This window comes from Electrophorus electricus, chromosome 22, assembly GCF_041902795.1.
Source record: "Electrophorus electricus isolate QZ-2024a chromosome 22, ASM4190279v1, whole genome shotgun sequence".
In the NCBI taxonomy this organism is placed as follows: Eukaryota; Metazoa; Chordata; class Actinopteri; order Gymnotiformes; family Gymnotidae; genus Electrophorus; species Electrophorus electricus.
In genome coordinates this window covers 5,012,501-5,028,331 of record NC_137518.1, presented here as the reverse complement: position 1 = coordinate 5,028,331, position 15,831 = coordinate 5,012,501, and the positions used below count along the sequence as shown (strand labels likewise).

The 15,831-nt window shown below is 42.2% G+C and overlaps 1 protein-coding gene across 4 annotated transcripts in view; it reads left to right on the top strand.

Annotated features, from left to right (window-relative positions):
- The window catches only part of dock3 (dedicator of cytokinesis 3), a 157,251-nt gene that overhangs the window by 127,435 nt on the left and 13,985 nt on the right, over nucleotides 1–15,831 (top strand). For all 4 annotated transcript variants that reach the window (XR_014119320.1, XM_081705151.1, XM_081705152.1 and 1 more), the window contains exons 24-48: nucleotides 526–609; nucleotides 1,325–1,517; nucleotides 1,893–2,020; nucleotides 2,918–3,064; nucleotides 3,780–3,878; nucleotides 4,647–4,741; nucleotides 5,264–5,339; nucleotides 5,844–5,944; nucleotides 8,253–8,311; nucleotides 8,824–8,972; nucleotides 9,345–9,430; nucleotides 9,850–9,876; nucleotides 10,028–10,123; nucleotides 10,340–10,400; nucleotides 10,520–10,613; nucleotides 10,923–11,071; nucleotides 12,521–12,607; nucleotides 12,847–12,951; nucleotides 13,170–13,311; nucleotides 13,613–13,779; nucleotides 13,910–13,996; nucleotides 14,456–14,635; nucleotides 14,926–15,009; nucleotides 15,115–15,231; nucleotides 15,741–15,831. The exon at nucleotides 15,741–15,831 is cut by the window's right edge and continues 28 nt beyond it. Coding sequence is in view for 3 of the 4 variants with exons in the window: in XM_081705151.1 (XP_081561277.1) it covers nucleotides 526–609; nucleotides 1,325–1,517; nucleotides 1,893–2,020; nucleotides 2,918–3,064; nucleotides 3,780–3,878; nucleotides 4,647–4,741; nucleotides 5,264–5,339; nucleotides 5,844–5,944; nucleotides 8,253–8,311; nucleotides 8,824–8,972; nucleotides 9,345–9,430; nucleotides 9,850–9,876; nucleotides 10,028–10,123; nucleotides 10,340–10,400; nucleotides 10,520–10,613; nucleotides 10,923–11,071; nucleotides 12,521–12,607; nucleotides 12,847–12,951; nucleotides 13,170–13,311; nucleotides 13,613–13,779; nucleotides 13,910–13,996; nucleotides 14,456–14,635; nucleotides 14,926–15,009; nucleotides 15,115–15,231; nucleotides 15,741–15,831 (2,704 nt within the window). In the remaining variant the exon portion in view is untranslated. The remainder of the gene's footprint in view (nucleotides 1–525; nucleotides 610–1,324; nucleotides 1,518–1,892; nucleotides 2,021–2,917; nucleotides 3,065–3,779; nucleotides 3,879–4,646; nucleotides 4,742–5,263; nucleotides 5,340–5,843; nucleotides 5,945–8,252; nucleotides 8,312–8,823; nucleotides 8,973–9,344; nucleotides 9,431–9,849; nucleotides 9,877–10,027; nucleotides 10,124–10,339; nucleotides 10,401–10,519; nucleotides 10,614–10,922; nucleotides 11,072–12,520; nucleotides 12,608–12,846; nucleotides 12,952–13,169; nucleotides 13,312–13,612; nucleotides 13,780–13,909; nucleotides 13,997–14,455; nucleotides 14,636–14,925; nucleotides 15,010–15,114; nucleotides 15,232–15,740) is intronic.

Sequence of the window (15,831 nt, the reverse complement as noted above, 5' to 3'; positions counted from 1 at the left end):
GAGGGAAATTAGAGGTTAGAGTATAAATTGTTTTCTCTGTCAGATTCGAGGAGTATATGAGTCACAACATCTAGAAAGATGTGTAAGAGTGCCACCAACTGTCATCTAAAGATCATGACATTAATTATATTAAGATCGTTAAATGCAATCAATAATGTTGTTTATTGTTGTACAATATGCCACCATAGTATTTGTTAATATTATATTTGAGCATGTCCGTGTTGTGCAGTGTTATTTTAGTTTAAGAAAATGAAGACAGAAACAGCTGGTGATCCCCACATTTCCTACATTAAATAATTTAATTACTTTTAAATAGTAATGTCACTCAAGTGGGCTTCTTTTTCCAGCTGTGGTGCAGAGCCCATGTAACTTTTTTTTTGCTCATTGACTCAAAAAATCATTGTCTCATAGTCATGTGATGCTTTTTAAAAAATGATTTATCTTGATTTGGCCTGTTTGGCTGTGACTTCCTGTTCCTCCTCCCTGTTGCCCCTTGGCCTTTGTTGAACATCTTGGGGCCCCCAGCCTACTCTTGGACAAGTCACCATCAACCAGGCCAGCTGTACACAGCCGTTGAGCAGTAACACTGCACGGTTGTCCCCTCTGTCAGTAAGTACATGTGTCTCGGTGTATTCCCCCAGTAACGCAATGGACAGGCTTCCATCCCCTCCGTACTTAAACCCCACATACTACAACCAAGATGCCACTGATCCTTCAGCATCTCCTTAATCCATCAGTTGACCCCCTCACCAAACGCTGATGAACCCCAGAAAAAAAAACTTATTGACTAGCACCAGCGACTCTGACCTGTCTCTGTGAACCTTACCAAATAAGGTTTGTTCTGATCAGATTGATTTGTGCTGTTCTCTTTCATTTTTGATTGCTGCGTATGAAGTCTACATTTTTATAAGCATCTCATGCCCTAACTGTGACTTTTTTCTTGTCCACTCATGAACTGTGTGTTTTTTTCCCCATAATCATTCTACTGCCAGGAATAGATCATTTCAGAGGTCTGTTAGGCCAGCTGGGAAACAGAATCTACAGAAGCAGGATGTGCAACATTAACTGTTTTACTCTATGGCCCAATGGGGTTGGTAATAATATGTTAATAGTGATGAGTACATTTATCAGGTGGCTTGCACAACATAGCAGAACTCATGAAACTGGTGAATTCCTGTGCTGAAATGACACTGTGAAACATTCCCACATCCTATCCAAACTTTTAGGAATTACTGAAAATCTGAAGGCTCTAATGAATGCGTGGGCGTTGTGGCCAAGGCAAACTCCACAGTTTTCTTTCTCCTTTACTCTTTGCTCTCTACAGGCAGCCTTGCTTAATTCCTTCCCAGCCATCTTTGATGAACTGCTGCAGATGTTCACGGTGCAGGAGGTGGCTGAGTTTGTGAGGGGCACCTTGGGGAGCATGCCCAGTACAGTCCACATAGGCCAGTCAATGGATGTGGTGAAGCTACAGTCTATTGCTCGAACAGTAGACAGCAGACTGTTCTCTTTTCCAGGTGTGATTTCAGCTACCTCTTTTTCAAATGCTGTTGGAGGTTTGTTTGGTATTTTTTTCATTTTGAAGCTTCATATTAATACATACAGGTTTTGCCTAATCTAACACACCTTGTTTAGCTAATCAAAGACTTCTGAAGATCAATCTGTGGATGAATCGTGTGTGTTGGCTTAGATCAAATATCTGGTAGTTTTAACTGTTAGGGTTAAAATTAAGCTCTGATAGGTCTCAAGGAGCAAGGTTGGTGACCACTATCCAGACCAAAGATATCACTAAAGCTTAGCTGACCTCATGATGGACGAGTCATCAAAATGTTCACAAACTGCACCCTCCATGAATGGATTTCTGTCTTCTGTGTTGTCCATGCATGGCTCAGAGTCGAGGAGGATTCTTCTGCCTGTGGTCTTGCACCACATACATCTTCACCTGCGGCAGCAGAAGGAGCTGCTCATCTGCTCCGGCATCCTGAGCAGCATCTTCTCCATCATCAAGACCAGCTCACTGGTAAAAAAAAACAACAACAGCTAGCTGAACACTGGCAACACTGCACACCAGAGGCAGTCTGTGCAGGAACATTCCGGAGAAGCTGACGTGTCAGTGAATACTAATTGAGACTATTTTGGTTACCTAACAAACAGACAGTAACAGTGTATTTGCCAAATGACCATGGCCCCATTCAACAACTTCAGAACCATAGCCCACACGGTTAAGTAATATTCCAGCAAATGTTCCATGTTTACAGGCTTGTTAACCATGTTATTTTTATTTTTAGCAGCTATTTTACAAGTCACAAACTGCATTCCAGAATTTACATCATGTTTCTGATTGGTCACTTTAACTACTGGAGGGAGTTGTAGGCTCTCAGACTCCTGTGTTATTCAGTTTGAGTTGCCGTGGTTATTTGTTAATTTCAATTTACTGTACTGAGAAGAACATTTTTAAAAGTTTGATATATATTGATTGACTTGATTTAAACTCAACACATGCTGATAGTGTTTGGGAATCTTAAAGCATGACTAAGGATGTGTCTGGCCTTGCATCTCTCATCATTGTCTTTCTTTGATATACTTACAATTATAACTGAGTAGAGCTTAGCAATTGAGTGTTAAGGGCTTTACTCAGGGGCCCAACAGTAACAACTTGCCAGTGGTGGGGCTTGAACCAGCAACCTTCTGATTAAGTCAAGTACCTGGGGAAGATAACTGCTACGGTGGCAAAGACAAGTTCACTATTTTAGCCTAATCAACAGAAAACCTCAAAGTCATCATAATTGTTGTAAAGTTCCCAGAGCTCCAAAATGTTTGCTAGCCACAAAACAGTCAGTTTACTGAAAACAATGTTAAGACTGTTAGGAGAGTATCCCTTGGTTCCCATCACCTGCTGAATCCCCTGCCTCCGCAGGAGAGCTCAGTGCAGGAGGAGGTGGAGATGATGGTGGAGAGCCTCCTAGACGTGCTGCTTCAGACTCTGTTGACCATCATGAGCAAGTCCCAGTCGCAGGAGGTGGTAAGAGGCCAGCGCTGCCCGCAGTGCACGGCCGAGATCACTGTTAGTAACTAACAAATTGGATTTTTCTACCACTACCCACACCCTCCCCCACTTCCCTTCCCTGCGCTGTTTCCACGCATCCCTGTGGATTATCCCCAAGGATCCACCCTCCGGCACTCCTTTTACCTGTTTGTTGCTTATTCTCTTTCTAGCTCTCCAGTCTTGCTTTCTTTTTCTTTCTCTTGCTCCTTCTTTCCTTGTTTCTCTGTAATTCTCTCTCCGAGACTTTAATTTCTTTTGAGGTTCTTTTAGGCACCCCCACTGCAAGTGTATCCCTCCAATAGTTCCTTTAAGTCTCCTTGACCATGTATGCAATGTCTGTGTCTTTATTCTCTGTGGCTCACACACTCTCGCACTTGTGTGTCAGCGTGCTTGTTGTTCAGATGTTGTCAAATTGCCGCTTATTATTCTCATGCAATCTAGAAAACACATGATGCAAATAGAAAGAAATAGCAGCAATAAAATCAGCCATTTTTAACTGCAGAAATGTTATATTTGCTTTAAAGGAATACATAAGCATATTACTCACAATTACTTCACTTTTTATAGTTGCCTGTTGAATAGGTAAAGTAAGCGCTTGCTTCAATCCATATCAGCATGCCAGACCCAATGCTTCAAACCCTTCCTGACCATATCTGTGTTTTAATTGGCCTTTTGAAGGCCAGAGGAACAGTGTGATAGGCTCACAACAGTGCTTGCACTTTCTGACTGGCAGGGGGAGTACGTGTCCTGCCTCCTGTCTCTCCTGCGGCAAATGTCCGACATCCACTTCCAGCGTCTGCTGGACAACTTCCAGAGCAAAGAGGAGCTAAAGGTAAGCAAAGAGGAGCTAAAGATGGGTAAAGAAAGCTAAAGATGCACAAAGAGAAGCTATATGTGAGCAAAGAGGCACTAAAGGTGAGCAAAGAGGAAGTATAGGTGAGTTAAGAGGAGCTATAGGTGAAAAAAGAGGTGCTAAAGATGAGTTAAGAGGAGCTATGTTTGAGCATAGATGAGCTACGTTTGAGCAAAGAGGAACTAAAGGTGAGCAAAGAGGGGCTAAAGGTGAAGCTTCCTATAACTCAGTATGTTCATGATTAGGTTAGGATGAGTTATTTTATATTAGTTCTATTACTGAAATATAAGAACATTTTGTATGAGAGAAGCACAAAGAAACATTTATTTTCATTGCATCTCTTAATACCGTCCTTTTACTTCCTTCTTTTAGTACAACACTTTATTTGTCCAATAACCTTCTACTGTCTAAATAAATAACATTGACCATTTAGTCATTATAGATGTCCAAGTTTTCCTTTAATGCCCATTTGTGGTGAAGTAAGAGACACTGGTCTGTTTGGCATTTCTCTCATAATTGCAGAGGTCAGGATATGAGTTGAGTGGAACTGGTCTCTGAGTTAAAGGTCAACATCACCCCACAGCACAGCACTGCCATTTCTTTTAATGGGGAGGAGTGGCATAGTTCAAAGGCTTCTGAAGGGCCACAGTCAAACGATGCACATATGAGTACATGTAATGAACAGCAAGCAGCTAGAGGTCGACTTGCCTGTTCTTAAATATTCCTTCCTCTGTGCTGTTCTCCCAGGAGTTCCTGCTGAAGATCTTCTGTGTCTTTCGCAATCTGATGAAGCTCAGCATATTTCCCAGAGACTGGAACGTGATGCGGCTGCTGACCAGCAAGTGAGATAACCCCTCATACACACACAGACAGTTTTCTTCTCCATCCTGATCCCCCTCCCCATTCTTTGTTTTCCTCATCTTTTGCTGGCTAATGGCATGCATTGCATTCTGGGTTCGCCTGCCCTGAGTTTGCTTACCCCAATGGGAGTTTTCTTGGAGACATTAAACAGGATTTTGTCCACAGCTAATGACATTGTTTCTTTCCCGGAGAGAGCCTCCGCATTGTGCACCCCATCAAGAACGGAAGACGTTTGGGAGCCGAAAACACTTCTAAAAATGCACGTGCTGTGTGTCGAGCAGGTCTGCCTCATGGATGAGCTATTATGAGCTGCATTTCCCACCAGTATCCCAGCATAACTGTTACCATGGCAGGAAGAGTGTGTAGAGTGCATATTTGCTCCACCATGTCATATGCATTTCCACACAATGATACTATGCAGGACCTGTCCTGCTTTAGTGTTCCGCGTGCTTAGTGTGCCCCGGTGGGGTTTTAACTTGATCCTCTTGCATTTTTCGTTGCAGTATCATAGTGACCACGGTGCAGTACCTGTCTCCTGCTCTGCACAAGAACTTCACTGACACTGACTTTGACTTTAAGGTGGGTGACTTTCATACATGTGCATGCGCACACACACACACACACACACACACACACACACACGCACACACACAATGGTGCCAGGCACGTTGGGAAGTCCTGATGGTTGACACAGGCTGCCCATTCTACTACATGGCAATAATGAGCATCTCCACCCTGCATATGACAGATGGATCCACTAGCCAAGAAGAGCCACGCTGAGCAAAGGCTAAATGAACTGAATAATTTAGCAAGGTTGCCTAATAGAGGAAAAAACACTTCTCCACAGACTTCTGTGGGCTGCATATTACAACCCTACAGAAAATTATATTGTAAGACTTTATTACTAGCAAAGTCTGATCTAATAAAGATATTTTTAAGTTCACCCCTTATACAGTGATGATAACTCTGAAATAGTACCTTAGTACTGGCATTGATTTAAAGCCAGTTCGATTGACATTGGGTCCTAAGTTTGAAATATTGTAAAACTGTGTGTGTTGATCTTTGGGTGTTTCTCTCCACTAGGTATGGAACTCTTACTTCAGTCTAGCAGTACTATACATCAACCAACCCAGTCTGCAGCTGGAGACCTTAACCCCAGCTAAGAGGAAGAAGGTTCTCGACAAGTAAGACTCATTCCCTCAATGTTTTTCATTCATGGGGCTTCAGTGATACTAAAATTTTTTATTAGGAAGCCGAGCGGTGAAAGTCTGACAGCCAACTGCATAATAGCACTGGGCTCACAAATATTCAGCTCATGTTATAAAGATATGTAGAACATTAGAGCTTAAGTTCGGGACCTATCATAAATATCAGAAATTGTTTACAATGTTACCTTCCTGATTACAATCGTAGTCATGATAACTACATACCATGTAGTATACAAGTGCCATGCCAAGCAAATTCATGCATTTGAGGAATAAGTGTTCTGAATTTACACGTGAAACTAATCAACTACCTGTTGTACGTTGTCCACAAGGTGATCTTGTAAGTAAACTGAAATGAATACCTAGGTATGCACATTGCTTCCAGTGCACACTAATGCAGTGGCAAATTACTTCTAAGCATGCAGTGTTTTGGGTGATGCCCAGGTTCTGCTGAGACACACATGGCACAGTCAGCACACGTCTGGCTCTGGTAACCACCTGCAGACGACCTGCACATGTGGAAGGTTTGGCCATCGTAGCTCTCCGAACCTGAGTCAAGTGGCCATGTCAGCCATATCCCAGGGTGATATACCCCGTGTCCATATCTGATGCTTTCCCACCCAACTCCATAAGCGTTCAACTTTTTATTTTAAAATTAAAAAAAAAAATTAAATTATTTTTAAAATTTTAAAAATAAGCATTTCATTTGGTGGTTGGGATTTGTATACAGGCAATTTTGCTGCATCTCATTTGCAAGTGATAGAAAATAAATAAAAAGGAGAAAGCCCTTTGTGTCGAGCTGAAAAACGTACTTTTGCAAAGATCCACAAAGTGAGATAGATATACAAATGGATGTCAGTATGATAAACTAGCCAAGCACTAGTTGCCTTTGGTGTGTGTGAGCATCCAGAGATCCAGAGGTACTCAACTAAGTCTTTTTATCTTGTGAGATCAAAATCTCTTTTATGATATGGATTGCTCAATATGTGTGTTTCTAGGGTGAAGGTGTTAGGTGTTGGCATGTGTGGTTTGTGATTACTGCACCTTTTTGCACTGTGTAGACTAGTGGTGTGTTTCACATGAAAGGGATTCTTCCATAAGCCTGATTCTGTGTGCGGCATGGACAATTAATTAGCAACTCCTGAAGTGGCTAAAAGTGTGTGTGTGCACCCAGAAGCAACACTTACCTGAAAGCTTTTGATTGTCCTCTGCTTCTTAAGCGTTACAACCAGTTTTGCTGCCTGTCATGCAGACACTTTAACAGATAAACATTCTGGCATCTGCAGTACTGCTGTACCCACAAAAATGTTTGTCTTTAAGAGAGTAGGTTTATAAGAATCATTGAAATATTGTCAGGATTCAGGTCAAACTGTGTTAAAAATATAGTAGACAGTTTTAGTGTATGATCTTTGGAGATGGAGAGGCAACAGATCATTCACTCCCTCTGGCTAAAAATAGTCAGTTATTTTATTATGGTTTTATGAATTATCTGAGCTTAGTGTAATGTATAAAGTATTAAAATCAGTATCTTGAAAATGCTTTTTTTTTTCCTTTAATAGATTGAAAATGTGTGAATTTGTAAGTCAGAAATGTTACTGTTTAACTACTGTAGTAAGCTTCCCAGACCAAAAAGACTTGAGCCTCACTTTGATGTCAGGCCTATACATAGATAATTGAGAGGCGGTTATTTGCCATGATTGGAGGGTTCTGTTTACAAACAGCCTATCACATCTCACTTTGATGTCAGGCCTATACATAGATAATTGAGAGGAGGTTATTTCCCATGATTGGAGGGTTCTGTTTACAAACAGCCTATCGTATCTCGCTTTTCATCTTTTTTTCCATCAAATGATGATGAAATGTTTTACTGGTCAGGTTTTGCTTGTTTTAATGAAGAAAAAAATCTTCATCTGCTGATTTTGGCCTAGAAATATAAGACTTATAGATCATAAAAACCTTAGCCAGAAGTGTAAAGAAGGCAGAGGTGACCTTCCTTCTTTCAAGGAGATGACAGTATGATAGTACAGCAAAGGGGACATAATATAGCAATGGCTTTATTCCCATTGTTCACCGTTGAGCTGTAGATGAAATTTTGCTTCTACAAGGGAAAATATTTTGTCATGGGAAAATTTTACAGGGATCAGATCTTCAAGCCCTCTGAAAGCTTCTGTCTGTTTAATATGCATTGGTTACCAGTGTTACATCTGTTTTCTGTTCATTATTAGGTACAGTAAAGATCTATCCCACCTGTCCAATCCCTGCTGTTTCTTTTACTGTTGTTGTGCAGGTATGGCGATATGAGAGTCATGATGGCCTACGAGCTGTTTAGCATGTGGCAAAACCTGGGTGAGTGTGTGATCCACATTCTCCCCCCACCCATGCTATGCTCTCCTTCTCTCTCCCTGCGCCCTCTCTATCTGTCTCAGCCCACAGCCTCAGCACTGCCTTCTCTGCCAAAGCAACACTGATCTCTACAGGTGAAAGAATAGAACACCACTCCCAAAGCTGGTGATGACGGGGAGATTGACCGGGCTTCACTTTTCTAAAATGATCACATCTCATTAGACTGTTTATATAGCTAGTAAGCCTGAATGAGCTTATAAACAGCTAATGGTATAATTTACCCAAATAGCACACTCAATGATGTAGCTTTTGGTATTACCTTTTTTGAATACATAAAGCAAATGGATTTTAAAAGATCACAAGCCAAATTATGAAGGCATAAAAAGTCTTCACATTTCAGTTGGATAAATGTGAGCAATGTATCAGACGCAAGCTTCAGTGGTCATTGTGATGGGCGAGGTACATGTTTATTAAAGTTAAGGTAGTTTGGTTTTGGTGTGACTTCTTTCTGGTAGGTGAAAATAAGATCCATTTCATCCCGGGAATGATCGGGCCCTTTCTCGGGGTGACGCTGGTCCCACAGAACGAGGTGAGGAACATCATGATCCCCATCTTCCATGACATGATGGACTGGGAACAACGCAAGAACGGCAACTTCAAACAGGCAAGCCCTTAGCTATGCACAGCCAGTTTAATGTAATGCGCATGGTGGATGCCCATTGAAAACAGTGAATCTTCTGCTTTCTCCAGGCTTCCCTGGAACCTTAGAATGTTATTTAGCCAGTGGGTCTTTAGTGGGTTCAGCAGTACATATGAGTTCATCAATGGGTATGGGTTTATCAGTGAGTATGGCTTCAGCAGTGGGTATAGGGTCATAAGTAAGTATGGATTCATCAGTGGGCATGTGTTCATTGGTGGGTAAGGGATCATCAGTGGGTATGGGTTTATCAGTGACTATGGGTTCAGCAGTGGGTATGAGTTCATTAGTGGGTATGGGTTCATGAGAATGTGACCTCTCTTCTTACTGTGATTGCAGGTTGAGGCAGAGCTGATAGATAAGCTGGACAGCCTGGTGTCTGAAGGCAAAGGAGATGAAAACTATAGAGAGCTTTTTGGTTTACTGTGAGTTTGCACTCTCTCTCTCTCTCTCTCTCTCTCTCTCTCTCTCTCTCTCTCTCTCTCTCTCTATCTATCTATCTATCTATCTATCTATCTATCTATCTCTCTCTCTCTCTATCTATCTATCTATCTATCTATCTATCTATCTATCTATCTATCTATCTATCTATCTATCTATCTATCTATCTCACTCACTCTCTCTCTCTCTCTCTCTCTCTCTCTCTCTCTCTCTCTCTTTCTCATGCACAAACCCATACACATACAAATAACACATTCCCACATCTTATATATACAAACAAATAAAAGCTTCAAATGTCTACACATGCAGAACTCCCCTCATTTTTAAAATATTCCAGCTTTAATGTATCTTTTCTCTGGCTTTACACTAACCCTCTGCCTTGCTTTATGCTACGGGATAATAGTAGCCAGCTTTTTGGGCCCTATCCCAGGTAAGAAGCTAACCTTTTCAGACTCCTGCCAACTAACACCTTCCATCTGTACCCTCTCAACTTCTCTTTCCGTAAAGGTCAGTTGTGTTTTTCTGACCATGTTGCCCTGGGAGGACCCTGACAGTAGGTTTTACTTGTGCTTGCTGTCTAGTCTTTTGGAGAAGATTGAGCAGGAGACCTGGCGTGAGACAGGCATTTCTTTTGTTACCTCTGTCACTCGACTTATGGAGAGACTGCTGGATTACAGGTAGGCGCTTCAATGCCAGATTGACCTTCCACAATATCATATGCATCAGTGTGTCGATCCTATCAGATTTGCCTTTTGAGGAAATAGCAGACCCTGGTCTTTTAAGTCAGTATTACCCTCAGATTGGGTTTAGAATTCTGAATATCCTAATGAGGCTGAAATCGTCTTGTGCGGACAGGCTTGGTTTGCCATCTGTTTTGTGTTTTATGTGAACAGGGACTGTATGAAGGGGGATGAAACAGAAAACAAGAAGATTGGTTGCACTGTCAACTTGCTAGTGAGTCTGGTCGTCCATTTCAGTACACGAAGAGTACTTAATTCTCTTCTCGTTCTGTTTTCGCATTTCTGTTTTAAGTATTTGATTATGATGTCACTGTTTGTTGTTTGGCTTTCTAGAACTTCTACAAGTCAGAGATCAACAAGGAGGAGATGTACATCCGCTACATTCACAAGCTGTGTGATATGCATTTGCAGGCCGAGAACTACACAGGTAAGGTGAAGCAAGGTGAATGCTACAAAACACCAGTTCCACTTTGTTCGACAGGACAACTGTGGTTTTACCGGTGATAAATGTGCTGCATAATGGTATCATAATTAGCTGTTAGCCTGCTAGCCATACAGCAGCATTTTATAAGACCAGGCTTGACTTAAAGTTGGTGTATTACATCATAGTTGGAACTTTGTTGTTAAGTGAGGATAAAATTGAATAGGGAGATGGTCTCTTTGTTTAATGCCTAGCTTGAGTGTATCTGAAGGTTTACACTGTGATTTAGCATGGCTGACTGGATGTGCTCTACAGAGGCTGCCTTCACGCTGCTGCTGTACTGGGAGCTGCTCCAGTGGGAAGACAGGCCCCTGCGTGAGTTCCTCCACTACCCAGCGCAGAGCGAGTGGCACCGCAAAGAGGCACTGTGCCGCAAGGTCATCCACTACTTCAACAAGGGCAAGGTAGGACGCCCATGCCTGTGGGTTAGCGTGGCTAACTCAAAGCGACCAGCACACCTAATGATAACAGGAGTTAGTGGGTTAGCAGGAACCTGGACAGCTGTTCTAAATCACCACTGTGGATGTTATTTGGCAAACAACCGACTTGCTGACATGATCAGTGCAGCTAACTCACAGTTTGGACTTTAGCTATCATTACACTGTGGCAATGGATAAACACAGAGACTGAAATGTGTTCATTCTAAACCCTTTAAGGCTAGTTTGTCATGGAAACCCCAAAAATAAATCTAATGTATGAAAGCAGGCTTCACCTCTCATGTATCAATAACCTAGTCTACATAAACTGATTTCAGATGTAATATCAACCCCCGCAAGCCAGAAGGTAAACCAGGACCCCCAACCTCCCATCCCTTTCTGTAACTACATATTAGGTCACTGCTGAAATCTGGCAACCCTACTTATGAATCACATTGACATTTACAGTCAAACCTTTTTTGACATATTCTTCAACATGAAAGGTTGCAAAGTGTGTTACAGTAATAATAACAGTAAGTGCTGGGAAATTATTTTGCAATATTGTATAATAGTATCTGAGGTCAAAATTCCAAGTTTGGGTTTCCCTGTAGAGTGACAGCACAATAGTAATAATAACAACAATGATAAGCTTTTATTTGAATGGCACTTTATTAATAAATGGATACATTTATTAATTAAAATGATTATTTAAAATGCCAGAATCACAGAGAAACTGAAACGTCCAGTAGATACTATGACCTGCAAGTGGGAATACTGAAGCAAGAGAAAGATTTTAATCTCAGCTTTGGAAGAAGAGACAGCCGAGCAGTTACACACATATGGGGCTGGATAGTTCCACCCAAGCGCGAGAGTGTGGTCCATCACCATAGGACCTGAAAGCATGAGGAGGTTTGCATCGGCAAAGGTAAACAAGGTCCAAGTAAGACTTCAAGTTTGGACTGAATATGTCAAAAAAATATATATATATATCCCTGATTGAAACTGTGGTGTATAGGGATAGTATGTGCTGTTCACATGCCGTTAAGAACTCTTGCAGCAGAGGAACTGGAACTGAAGTCTCTTGAGAATATTAGCTGGGAGACCCGGGAATGAGGTATTAGATTGATCAAGATGGGAAGTTGAGGGTGAAGGAGAGGGATGTTGCACATTGGAAGAAAAACCCCAGTATTCCAGGCAGTGACAGCTTTTGTCTTTGAACACCCTCTCATCCTCTTTTCTGGGAGAGTTGGGCTCTGTTCTGGTAAATCTCCTTAAGAGCTCATGCATTAAGCGATGTCTTAGCTTCAAAGAACAAAATAAGTTCAAACACACCTAACACACGCTGAATGGAACTTTGGCTAGCGTATGAGAGCTAACTGTAACTGTAAGAAATAGCTATGTGGCACTGTAGTGTTTTGTGATATGCTTTGTCCTCAGTGCTGGGAGTACGGTATTCCTTTGTGTCGAGAGTTGGCCTTCCAGTATGAATCCCTATATGATTACCAAAGCCTCAGCTGGATACGGGTGAGTCCATTTGAATGTGGAAGTGTGAATTCACACTGTCAATGAAGATATATTGAGAGCAATATATGTTTGAAAGGCATGAACCAACATAAGGTTTGAGATGGAATATGTATTTTTCCATATGTTTGCTTTCTTGGGTGGTGGTTATCATTAGGCAATAATGAACAGGGATTATCGAGCAAAAACAATGACTGTCATTTTAAAATGTCGATAAAGCTTAGATATTGTAATCTTCACAGAAAATGGAAGCGGCCTACTATGACAACATCATGGAGCAGCAGAGGCTGGAGCCTGAGTTCTTCAGGGTCGGCTTTTATGGTCGAAAATTCCCCTTTTTCCTCAGGGTAAATTCATAATAATATTCATAACCATGACTGATGAGGTCAGGTGAACCCTGTTATTGTTCTGATGCTGAAGGCTTAACCGGCAAAAAGGGGTTTGTCTAAATCCATTTTCAATGCGAGAAGGCAAACAAAGCTTTTTCCAAGAACATTGGAGGCCATTATTTCAACATATGGTTAAGATGGAAAATATACATCTATATATGTTATTTTTTGGGTAGAATAAAGAATTTGTTTGCCGGGGGCATGACTACGAGAGGTTGGAGGCTTTTCAGCAGAGAATGCTGGGAGAGTTCCCGCAAGCCATCGCCATGCAGCACCCCAACCAACCTGATGAGGCGATTTTGCAGTGCGATGCCCAGTGTATCCTTCAGCAGTAATGGAAATCCGAGCTGTCCGTGGGGACTTGGGAGGAAAATGAAGAAGAGGGCTTTGCAAATCTTTGTTGGAATTTCAATGAGTGTGAGAAGCCCTGGGCACTTGGTTCTCCAGTACCAACTATTTCTGCTTGTTTCTGTGCTTATCTAGCATTACTCCTATCTCTCTGCATTTCTTGGTAACATACATTAGCTGTATGTTTTGCCCTTTCTAAATCTTTTACATTTCTTTCAAATCCATATGTTTTTTTAAAAAAAACAAAACACCTTGACACGGGCCCGCCCAGACATGCAGATCTACGCAGTGTCTCCGGTGCCGGAGAATGCGGAGGTTCTCCAGATGGACCGCGTGCCCGACCGCATCAAGAGCTTCTACCGTGTCAACAACGTCCGACTCTTCCGCCATGACCGGCCCTTCCACAAGGGCCCCAAGGACAAGGAGAATGAGTTCAAGGTCAGCTGCTACAGGGGCAAGGTGCGGGGAGGGTGTGACTTCAGGGAGGTGTGGGGGAGTGGGTGCGGAGAGGTTGCGACCTTGGGGAGGTGGGGAGGAGAGTTAACGCGTCTGTGCTGTGTCTTCGTAGAGCCTTTGGATTGAGAGGACCACACTCACCCTCACACACTCTTTGCCAGGAATATCACGCTGGTTTGAAGTGGAGAAGAGAGAGCTGGTCAGTGTTTCGCATCTTTTTGCCATCATTGCCATTTGGAGGGGAATAAAATAATTCCTCTTTTGTTCCCTGTTACATAAAGTTTAAAACACATTTATAAACCTTTTATAGCCTTTCTGTAATCATTTGACTTTGATTAGCTATAAACTATGATTTCTTTTCATTGCCATAAAATGTCTTTTTCTCTTTTCATTTCTTTTGAATTATTTACAATTAACACGCAAAGGAAATTTAAAGTATTTTACATAAACAAGACTAAAATCTCACAGAGCATAACTCTATACAAATAAACTTGCCTTGCCTATAAATGTGCAAAGCAAGCACACTTGATTTGACTTGTAAACCAAACAACATGCCACGGCACTTGTGCACTTTTTAGTTTTGTTTACGGTTTTTACTTTTTTCACTGTTTGGAGCCATGGCACTGAAAGTGATGAGGTGCTTTTATCGTACGGCCAGGTGGAGGTGAGTCCGCTGGAGAATGCCATTACCGTGGTGGAGAACAAGAACCAGGAGCTGCGCACGCTGATTAGCCAGTACCAGCACAAGCAGCTCCATGGCAACATCAACCTGCTCAGCATGTGCCTCAACGGTGTGATCGACGCCGCCGTCAATGGCGGGATCGCCAGATATCAGGAGGTGCGAGCCGCCGACATTCGGGGCAGACGGCTGGGCATCAGAGCCACTTTTCCCGCCGTGGCCTCGAGCCATGTGATGAACTTTTGTGGAGAATTTATTAGCAACATATTTTAATTGGGTTTACTCAACATTGAACCCAGCTCTGAGAAGTGGGTCTCGTACACATGAGCGCTCTTATATTTACTTGTCAGTTAAATCCTTCGTTAATGTATTAGGCCCAGTTTGAACAGCAGTGTGTGTGTCTGAGTGGCTTTGTGTATGTTTATTGATATACACTCTCTACTGTCCAGGCCTTCTTTGATAAAGAGTACATCGGTTCTCATCCAGAGGATGCTGAAAAGATCACTCAGCTGAAAGAGCTCATGCTGGACCAGGTGAACATGATCCATGATCTCCAGCACATCTGCTCCAAACCCACCAAAGCAAACACCACACCCCCGATTGGATGTGTTTCAATACTATAATGGATCATGTTTCAGGTTCATATCCTGGGCATAGGACTGGCTGTTCACGAGAAGCTGGTGCACCCCGAAATGCGTCCCTTGCACAAGAAGCTGATCGACCAGTTCCAGATGATGAGTACTAGCTTGTGCCATGTGAGTGCTACATTTTTTTACCTTCTCTACTCAGCAGTCAGCACTCAGCGTAAAATGTTAAACGTTACCATTTTTATACCACTAGAAATGCAGACGTAAATGTGTTTTTCATCAGGACAAAAAGATGCATTCCTTGACAGAGGGTATTACTCAGACCTCACTTAAATCTTGAACTAAAAATTCCTTAGAGATATACGTCTTCTGTTATAAATTGCTTTGGTCACTGCTTCTAAATTTGAATAATCCTGCAAGAATGTAATATACGTCAGACCATTTTTTCCTTTTGAGTTTGTGTTTGTATCTGTGTACAAGTTCCATGTTGCACATCACATCACAGTCATGATATACTGTACATGAACATGGTGTGACAGCAGAGTCTATTATTGAGCTTCGTGACAGGAACTGTGTGTGTGTGTCTGTGTGTGCGTGTGCGTGTGTGTGTGTGTGTGTGTGTGTGTGTGTGTGTGTGTGTGTGTGTGTGTGTGTGTGTGTCTGTGTGACCTCTGCAGGGTCTGCCTGGCTTGGACAAGCTGGCTGTGACCTACTCTGGAACCAGCAACCCACGAGGCATTCTGACCTCCCACAGTCCAATAAGCCCAG